Below are 9,949 nucleotides of genomic sequence, written 5' to 3' on the forward strand. Positions count from 1 at the left end.
TCTGGGCCAGGGCGCTCCCTCCCACTGTGGGATTTTGAGGGTGAGGACACTGGATGGGGGTGGAGGCCATCTTCTAATACTCTGGTTGCTCCCCTCTAGGTCTCTGATGATGAATACACCAAACTTCTCCATGATGGGATCCAGCCTGTGGCTGCCATTGACTCCAACTTTGCCAGTTTCACCTATACCCCTCGCTCTCTGCCCGAGGATGACACTTCCATGGTGAGCTGGCCCTCCCCCCATTTGACTGCATAGGTGGAGGGTGTACAGCCAGAGATTTAAGTTAGATGTGGATAGGAACTTCCTGGCAAGACAGAGTCATCACCAAAGGCTAGAGAGCCTCCCTGAGAGATGGAGTGGGCATGTGGTCTGCCGGTGTGGGCCACAGGGCCTGCCCAGGGCTCAGTGGCTGGACTGGGTGATCGCCAAGGGCTGCTCCAGAGCCCACAATGCCTGGGGCACGTGGCCTCAGGGTTGGCGCCTCCCTCCCTAGCTTTCTAAGATTTTGTGTGAGTTTGGTTCCAAGAGTTCTTCAGTCCCATTTCTAAAAGTTTGTGGCTCCGAGAATGCTTGTCTCTACCATTTTATGGTTCTCCAGTTCAGATCTAAAGTTCTAAGATTCCAAAAGTTTGGAAGCTTCAAGAAGGGGCAAGGCAGGGGACCCATTTTGAAACAGACAGTCCCTCTGAATCCTCCCTTCTACTCTCTCCAGGCCATCCTGAGCATGCTGCAGGACATGAATTTCATCAATAACTACAAAATTGACTGCCCAACTCTGGCCCGGTGTGTGCCCCAGCCCTCCCCTCCACGTGCAGGCAGCCCTGGTCTTTGCCTCCCTCTGTCCTCTACTCTCACATCCATTGCCCCAGCATTCTGGGAAGGGGTCTCTGTGGACGACTAGGAGTGGCCCAGTCTGTGGGAGTGGAGAGGATCCGTGAGTGAGAGGCAATTCACAGGCACTGGGACCATGAGTAAAGGGAAGGAATGGGGCAAGGCACAGCCTGAAGGGCTTCCTGAAAGAGGAGAGCCTGAGGCCCCTCTGCTGCCCTCTCCCCTCCGCCAGGTTCTGTTTGATGGTGAAGAAGGGCTACCGGGATCCCCCCTACCACAACTGGATGCATGCCTTTTCTGTCTCCCACTTCTGCTACCTGCTCTACAAGAATCTGGAGCTTACCAACTACCTCGAGTGAGTGTCTGCACTGACCCCCAAGTCTGGCAGCTGTTACAGTCCCCTGCTTTGGGATAGGGGAGGCACCTAAGGATGACAGGCACTTTACATACACCACCTCCCTCGATCCTCTTAATGGTTCTGAGGAAGGCTACATTGCCCCATTTTCCAGGTGGGACTTGCTCACAGTCACATGTCCCATACTCACGGAGCAGTGAGCCTGTCAAACTCCAAACCAGGGCTGCTTTCCCAGAAGGAGACCCAGGTGTCCCCGGCTCCTGTCTGGTGGCTCCTGGACATCTCATGCAGCCGTTCTTCCTCTGGATGTGTGGAAGGGGCCTGACCTCCCTCTCCCCTCTGCCTCCCAACCAGGGACATCGAGATCTTCGCCTTGTTTATTTCCTGCATGTGTCATGACCTGGACCACAGAGGCACAAACAATTCCTTCCAGGTGGCCTCGGTAAGATTCTGCCCTCCTCAGAGTGGGCACCCTCCTCAGGGCATCTGGGAGTCTCATTTCTCCAGCCTGAGGAGAGATGGGAGCTGGTGGGACCGGGAGCCGGTTTGGAGATGGGAGGAGGCTCTCCAAGGCTTTGCCTGGGCTCTGAGATGGGGGAATGGTGAGGGCAGGGAGGACAGGGCAATGCCTAGCCTAATATGGCAGGCACTTGCATCTGGATGTAAGGAGTAATGGAGATTTCCCGGGATTTTCCAGAAATCTGTGCTGGCTGCTCTCTACAGCTCCGAGGGCTCTGTCATGGAGGTACCACCATTCTGCCCAATATCCCTGTGCCCATCATCCTCTTAAGGCTGATGACTTACATAGTTAGACCATGACCCAGCTCCTCCTGTTCCCAAGCCGTGCTCTCCAGACAGGCTGTGAGAGCTGTAGCCATACCCCAGGGCATGTCGGGCTCATTTTGCTGGATGGGCTCGGAGGGGTGCAGGTGTGGATGGGGATGTGGGTCAACCTGAAGGTCCTGCCCGAGCCCAGGTTTGCACAGGGAGAACTTGTATTTAGCATGTCTCTCTTGGCATATCTGGGAACACCCTGTTCCACCCCCACTCCACCAGGCCTGGGATGGCTCCACCTCCCGTCACACCCAGTTTTGCCTTAGGTTGTTTGAATTGTGTCTGCTCACCCCAGGAGGGGAGCCTCCTGGGGCAGGGACAAAATCTGAGACCTCTCTGAACTCCCTGCACTTGGCATGGGGTCTGGCACAGAATAGGAGCCAAACCTGGGACAAGGTCACCTTGCCCCCTGCTGCCCCCTACAACATCCCTCTGGAGACTGCCCCTGCTTGCATACCCCTGGGAGATGAGGGGCTCACTCCCTCCCACGAGGCCTTATGGCAGCCCCACTTCTTCCCTCTGCGTTCTGTGCTCAGCCTGCTCCTTCTCTCAATGACAGCCCTTCAGCATCTGGAGACAGGGGCCTTGCCCTCACCTCATCACTGCCTTTCTTTGTCAGCAAACAAATGTTTGCTGCATGAATTAGTGTCTAGGACTCCAATGGATCATTTCAGAATCATTCCGGTTTGAGAAGTCCTCAGAGCTTGCCTTGTCATGTCCCTTCATGTGACAACTGAGGGATCTGAAGCTCAGAGCCTGCGAGGACTTGCCCGGGGTCACACAGAGGGCTGAAACAGAACCCAGAAAGGGAACTAGGACCCCCAACTCCCCGTTTCTGCCTGCTCTGCTCACCTTGGGGGCTGGGGCTGCACCGGTCCTGCTCCCTCTCTTGGCATCAGTGGTCAGCAGAGCCCCCGGCCCCAGCTGGGCCCCCATCATTCCTCTCCCCACAGAGGCACCACTTCGCTCAGGCCATCGCCATCCTCAACACCCATGGTTGCAACATCTTTGACCACTTCTCCCGGAAGGTGATGGGGCCAGGGTTGGGGGTGAGGGAGTGGGAGCCCAGAGCTGGCCTGAGGCAGGAGAAGGAGCCGAGGGAGTGGGTGGGGGTGTCTGACAGGAGGCCCTGACACCTCCTCGCTCCCCTGCCCACCCTGGCCCAGGACTATCAGCGTATGCTGGACCTGATGCGGGACATCATCTTGGCCACCGACCTGGCCCACCACCTCCGCATCTTCAAGGACCTCCAGAAGATGGCCGAAGGTGCCTGTCTTTAACCCCAGACCTTCGAGTTGGGAAAGGACCACCAAGAGGGGGATGTGCTGAGAGAGACCTACTCTCTCCAGCATCAACCCACCAAACCCAGGCAGATGCAGCACCTACCCTTCAGCTCCCACCCAGGGTGCCGAATTTCATGGACCACATAGGTGGGCCCTGGGGACCTTGCCCTCAGAGAGAGGGGGTGGGGCCTCCTCTCCTTGACCACACACTCTCCCCAACAGTGGGTTATGACCGAACAAACAAGCAACACCATAGCCTCCTCCTCTGCCTCCTTATGACCTCCTGTGACCTCTCTGACCAGACCAAGGGCTGGAAGACTACGAGGAAGATCGCAGTAAGTGCTGCCCCTCCCTGGGAGGGTGCAGGCTGCACACCCCGCCAAGTTCTGTGTGGCTCCTGCATCTTGCTCACCCTCTCTGTGCTGAGCTCAGCCTGGCTATATTTTGGGGAGACAGAAACCTAGACCACCTCAGGGTGCCAGATGGGGAGATTCAGAAAGGGGCATGGACTCACCAGGGGTCACACAGCAAGTCAGTGGCTGGCGGAAGGTGGACCAGAACCCAGCCACTCCTCCCAATCTGGGCTATCCCCCTGCCAAACTGGGGATGGTGCGGACAGACCCTGAAGGAGGGCTGAGGGATGCCTCAGTTTGCCAGTTTGGGAATGGGCTGTAGAGGAGCTCAGGTGGACGGATTCCACACACAAGTTGTGATGAGAGTGTTGGCCTTTCAGGAGCTGATCTACAAAGAGTTCTTCTCCCAGGGAGACTTGGTAAGTGGGGAGTGACTGCTGGTGTCAGGTTGTGGGGAGAGGGATCCTGGGCTGGGGCTGGGAGGGGCTGGGTTAGCTTCATCCTGGTACCTGATGGAGGGAGGAGGGGACCAGGCCTGATGACTCGCTGCCCGCAGGAGAAGGCCATGGGCAACAGACCGATGGAGATGATGGACCGGGAGAAGGCCTACATCCCTGAGCTGCAGATCAGCTTTATGGAGCATATCGCGATGCCTATTTACAAGTGAGAGAGCTCAGGGGGTCTGCTGGGGGTAGGGGGGGACAGGGCTGGCTGTGGCAGTCACAGCAGATGCAGGTGCTATCTCCTGTGGGCCCATAAACGGGCCCTTCACTCCATTTTCTCCTTGAGCGTCCAGTCCTATGCCTCACACTCTCGTGGAAGTTCTTCCTGCGGTAGAGCCCTAATCCTTCTTGCTACTCACAGTCTGATTTGTGACCCTGTCCATGTCCGTTTGCACCCCCAGGCTGCTGCAGGACCTGTTCCCCAAGGCGGCAGAGCTATATGAACGTGTGGCCTCTAACCGTGAGCACTGGACCAAAGTGTCTCACAAATTCACCATCCGCGGCCTCCCGAGCAACAACTCGCTGGACTTCCTGGATGAGGAGTACGAGGTGCCTCAGCTGGATGGCACTGGGGCCCCTGTCAATGGCTGTTTCAGCCTTGATGCTGAGTGAGCCCCCCCCCCTCCCCAGGACCCTTCCCTGCCCAGGCCTCCTCTCACAGCCCCCCACTGGCCTGGCCGGGTGCCCTGGGACCAGAGCCACGGGTCCTAGGTTCTAGACCAGGACTTACCATGTGACCCTGAGCAAGTACCGACCTTTCTGGGCCTCAGCTTTCCTGTCTGTGTAATGGAAGCAAGACTTCCAGCCTCACCAAGATTTTGTCATTTGTCCTCTGAGAGCACAGGGGTGACTGATGAGCAGCGAGCCCTGCTCTGCACTTCTGACCACATCTTGGCAAATCCTCCCCAGCCACTCCTCTGAGGCAGCCTGGATGGTCTCTTCTGGGCCCCATTCCTGCCCCATTAGATCTGTGCCCTCTTCCCTCTCCAGGGTCCTCATGCAAGGAGAAGGTGGGACATCTGAATGAGCAGAGAATAGGTCTTAGAAACAGTCATTAGCTCTGCTGGACAACTAGAAATAGCCACGGGGCCACTGAAGGTGCCCCTTAGGATCGCCACATACTTATGGTGGGCACTGGGACCTGGGGAGCTGCCAGAGGGGCAGCTCAGTGCTTTGGGCAGAGGGGGGTCAGGGAGAAAGCAGGATAGGCATGGTGGGCAGGAAGGATCCCAGGGCTGGAAGACAGGCTCCAATTGAGTCAATAATTCTTCCCCTGGCTGTGTGACCCTGGGCAAGTGACTTCCCCTATCTAGGTGAGACAGGAGGGTGGGACAATCTGTTTTCTAAGATCCCTTTTAGATCAAAGTCCCCATGGCTCTGTGGAGTCCCAGGAGAAGCCATGGAATGTCCCTGCCACCCTAGGGCAAAGAGCCAACCCTGAGTCCTTCAGTGGCCCCCTGAGTGTCCCCCCACCGACTTAGTCCAAGCCCCTTCCCCATTCCTGCAGCCAGAGAGGGCTGCCTCAGCCCTGACAGGGCCGACTGGCAGGGCTCCTATCTTCTTCAAGGCCATATCTACCCGTGCCCTGGGGCTTGGGAGACCCCCCATAGGGCTGGGCTTCTTGGGTCAGCCCGGCTGCTGGCATCTCCCTTCTCTGTTTTGTTCTGTATGTGTTGTGGGGTGGGGGGAGGGGGGCCACCTGCCTTACCTATTCTGAGTTGCCTTTAGAGAGATGCGTTTTTCTAGGATTCTGTGCAACTGTTGTATATGGTCCCGTGGGCTGACCGCTTTGTACATGAGAATAAATCTATTTCTTTCTACCAACCCTCCCCCTTGGGGCTATTTCCAGATATTGTACTTGGGGATGAGGGGAACAGAACTGGGGTAGGCAAATGCCCTTTAGAACTCCTTGGCTACTGGAGCCTCCAGCCCTTGTGTCTAGCCCCTCTTATAGGAGAGTCACAGACCTCCTGTGCCAGACTCTAGGGGCTTAGAGATATGGCGGCAGATGAGGAGACCTGGGCATGGAGCAGTGAGAGGGCATGTTGGCTGGCAGAGATTGTGGACTAGAAAGAAAAGAATTGAGGGGCTGAAGCAACCAAGGAGGCTGCCTGGAGGAGGCAGCCTAAAGCTCCTCCTAAACCCTCTGTCTTCTGGCTTGCTGGTCATGAATACCCATATAGCCAGGGCCTGGGCCTCTGAACCCCCTCCTTTCTTCCCTATCTGTGTCCCCATAAATCCTCCCGTGAGTCTGACTGTACACCAGATGCAACCCTGGGTTGTGTCTATGGAGTTAGTTCCCTGCTCTTCTGGTTGTGAGAGTGTTTGCCTCTGCACAGATAGAGAGGGGCAGACCCCAGATTGGACCATAAGGAGGATCTGACAGGCAAAAGTCTCTAAACCCACCCCCTCTCTTGCCTACATCCACCCCCCCATTTCCTCTCCCTGTTCATCTCTTCCAGATCAGTAACGGTTGATATATTAAGGGCCGAACACTGGGATTTCCTTTCCTAGGAGATGGAGGAAAGAAGGACTGGGAGAAGATGATCGGGGCCATCCTGTGACACCTACAATGCCCCAGGTGCCAGCCTTTGGGACCACAGAGCCTATCTGTTTCTCCTGCTCCACAACTTGTGACTGTTTGGTATCTGCTCTTCTGGGCTATGGTCTCCAGGCAGCTAGCCTTCCCTTAAGAACTTGGTGTCCTGTCCCCTCCCTTGCCCAGCCCCTGCTTTGGGTTCCCCCCATGTGTCTCTGTCCTCTCACAGCACAGGACCCAGGCTGACCAGTGGACCCCCAGGTAGAGGCAGGTCAGTTCCTGATAGGGTCCAAGGCTGACAAGGGATGGACAGGGGACAGCTCTTGTAATGGTATGCAGCTAACACGAGCATTGGTGTGGGTTGACATAGGTGCTCCTCTGCCTGTGACCACCCCGCCCCCCCCCCCCCCCCGCCGCCCACTTCAAATGGGTGACTCTCTTCTACCAGCCCTTGAACAAAGGAAGAACACAGACAGCCTGTGTGCACGCTTCAGGGACCTCACTCCCCTTCCCTGCATCTGTTGTCTGTCCCCAGCTCAACCCACACTTGAGGACATTTAATCCCACTTGAGGCCCTTGTGTGACACATCCTTTCTCACCACCTGAGTGGACAGCACAAGTCTTTCCTCGTGCATGCAAGACCCCATGCCAAGACCACATTAGCCAAGAGCTAATTGTGCTTGTCCCTGGTCTGGAGAGTCTAACAGCCTGGTCAGGAAGATCTGGTCATGGGACCTGACAACCCCATGGGATGCTTGGCCATGGGGCTCCAGGCAGGATTATAACCCTGAGAAGCAAAGTAGTGAGGTTTGGGAGATGAACATGTATTGTGTTCCTGTGGGCAGAAGGGGCCAAGCACTCCTGGTGGAAGGAACTGCTCATTAAAGGCACAGAAAAGGGGAGTGACCAGCACGCAGGGAATGAAGAGACAGAGGGAAGTACAGCCAGACCAAGGAGAGCCTCGAATGCCAGGCTGTGAAGTTTGGCTTTACTCTGTGAGCAGTGGGGGGACAGCGAACGTTTTCAGTAGGAGAGTGACTTGGACATGCATTTTAGAAAGATCCTGCTGGAAAGTAGAGAAAGGACTGCAGGGTTGAGGTTGGGCAGGGATCATTCTAGAGCTGATGCTCTGTGCCCTGGGCTGGCTGAGGGAGGGAGGGATTCAAGACTTCATGGAGGTGAAGACAGAGGGAGGACTAGGGGGTGGAATGTGGGTCCCACGAACAGCCCTAGGTGGCTGCTCATTGCTACTCTAACCTGCAACCAGGTGTGGGGTGGAGCCCCTAGCAGGAGGTGAGCTCCTTGGGAAGAAGGAAGGAATAGCAGTTTGGGGCTGCCAGGGGAGGGGAAGGTCGGAGGAGGGGCGGGAGGATGAATGGGAAGACAGGTAGGAGGAGGGGGTCTGCACAGAGTCAAAAGGCAGGTCCCACCTGATCTGAAAACACTAGACTTAGCCCCATGGCTTCTTGTAGCTGCCCAGCCCTTCCAACTTAATGATTTCATTTTACATAAAACTTTCCAATGATTCTTTGGAGTAGATACCATTATTTCATTCTGTAGCCAAGTAGCTTGCAATTCACAGAAGTAATCCGCAAGCTTGAGATGTGAGCCCTGCCTACCTGAATCCCCTCCAAGGGCTCTTTCTCTGGGAGAGAGGCAAGAGATTCAGGGGGTCAGAGTCTCTGTAGGAGTGTGGTGGGGGGTAGGAGTGGTGAGCAAGTGGGTTGGAGCCCCAAAAGAAGGATCTGAGATCAGTTCTATGTAGTTGTGTTGTGGAAGTGGGAGGGGCAAGAGAAAAGAGGTGAAGTGGTTGGTGGCCTATAGTTAGCAGCTCATGGTCACCAGATGGCGCTCGATCCTTACTCTCCTCACCTCCCCAGAGGTCTAAGAAGGGTGTGGGGGAGGGGGCGGGGGGGCTCCTCTCCTTCCCACCCACTCATATACGCCCCTTTCATACTTACAGAGACACCTTCTCACACACAGACATGCACACACAGACCCACACGCTCATTCTCCTATAGGCAGACACACTCTTCAGTCTACACAGTCTACACTGACTGTACGCAGTCTACACTGGGTACACTGTACAGACTTCATAGGGAAAATGGGAAATGTTTCTTAGGGGCCTCCAAACTCCTTTAGCTGTTCACTGAACAGGACAGAGGCCTGCCAGTCTTACCTTAGTGAGATCCCATGTCTCCTGGAGGTATCTGTTAAGTGGCCCCCCTCTGCGGAAGGATCCCTGGGAAGACAGTACCAGCTTTGTGATCAGGCATAGGTGGAACTCCTCCTCTGGGCGTAAAATAACTGGGAGACGGCACTGCCACGCTTCGTCCTGTGCTGTTGAAGCTGGAAAGTCAGAGCAGGAGCTAGCTGGAATATACAGGCGCCTCAGGAGGAGGCTGGGCTCCAGGGTCTTGATATGTGGATGGGGGGGACTGGGACAGGAGGTGAGGTCCAGCCTGCAGATAGGCCAGGAAAGCAGGCTGGGTGGTGGGGAGGCGCAGGGGATGTGCCCAAGGCCTCAGCCCTCCCTCACTGCTCAGCTTCCCAGAGCTCAGTCCACTTGAGACTGTGGGGCCTGGAAGTGGGGAGCACAAGCAAGCCAAGGATGCCATGAGGTGGCCCAACAGCGTAGGGGCATGATGCAGGCGGACTGCAGGGAGATGCTGTTTTCTTAGCCTCAGCTGCAGTCTCCTGGAAGGAGCCCTGAGCAGGGAGGTGAAGGGGTTAGAGGCCTGAGCAGGAGCTGGGCCCCAGGGCAGTGGGGCAAGACGCGTGTCCAAGGCTAGACTCTGGACAGTGCCTGGAAGAGAAGGGAGAGTGGGTCAACGGGAGAATGAGAGGAGGGAGGGGGAGGAGGCGGCATGGTTGGTTTGGAGAGGATCAAGAACGTGAGGGGAAGCCTCCTATCTGACAGAAATTCGCACTGCTATGTTCTCTCTCCTGAAACACAAAGCAAGAGTTGTCACCACACACCACATCCCTCCTGGACTTCCTCTTCTCTCATGGCAGGATGAGCACTCGGATTCTTCCTCTCTGGTCTCAGTTTTCCTGTCTACAAACTGGGATGATGAGGCCCCTCTGGAGGCCTTCAGGAGGGTGTGCTGGGAGGGAAGCCCACTCTACTTCTAAGGAGCTGTGTGTGAGTGAAATCTGCATATAGATGCTGTGGCCAGACTGTTCTCTGAGGGCTTACAAGGATGGGTTCGTATTGGAAGCAGAGTACACCATCCGGTGTGAAGATTGGC

At 56.1% G+C, this 9,949-nt stretch overlaps 1 protein-coding gene across 4 annotated transcripts in view; it reads left to right on the forward strand.

Annotated features, from left to right (window-relative positions):
- Positions 1-8,017, forward strand: part of PDE2A (phosphodiesterase 2A) — a 68,506-nt gene extending 60,489 nt beyond the window's left edge. For 2 of the 4 annotated variants that reach the window (XM_047824061.1, XM_047824063.1), the window contains 11 exons: positions 100-222; positions 713-783; positions 1,064-1,186; positions 1,541-1,628; positions 1,884-1,931; positions 2,974-3,048; positions 3,187-3,286; positions 3,526-3,638; positions 4,037-4,075; positions 4,213-4,319; positions 4,561-5,983. In XM_047824061.1, coding sequence (XP_047680017.1) covers positions 100-222; positions 713-783; positions 1,064-1,186; positions 1,541-1,628; positions 1,884-1,931; positions 2,974-3,048; positions 3,187-3,286; positions 3,526-3,638; positions 4,037-4,075; positions 4,213-4,319; positions 4,561-4,771 — 1,098 coding nt within the window. In that variant the 3' untranslated portion in view covers positions 4,772-5,983. Of the gene's footprint in view, positions 1-99; positions 223-712; positions 784-1,063; positions 1,187-1,540; positions 1,629-1,883; positions 1,932-2,973; positions 3,049-3,186; positions 3,287-3,525; positions 3,639-4,036; positions 4,076-4,212; positions 4,320-4,560; positions 5,984-6,621 lie in introns of those variants that run through there. The other 2 variants (XM_047824064.1, XM_047824062.1) reach the window with 2 other exon arrangements.
- The last annotated feature ends 1,932 nt before the right edge of the window (positions 8,018-9,949 follow it).

Source organism: Prionailurus viverrinus, chromosome D1, assembly GCF_022837055.1.
Source record: "Prionailurus viverrinus isolate Anna chromosome D1, UM_Priviv_1.0, whole genome shotgun sequence".
NCBI lineage: Eukaryota > Metazoa > Chordata > Mammalia > Carnivora > Felidae > Prionailurus > Prionailurus viverrinus.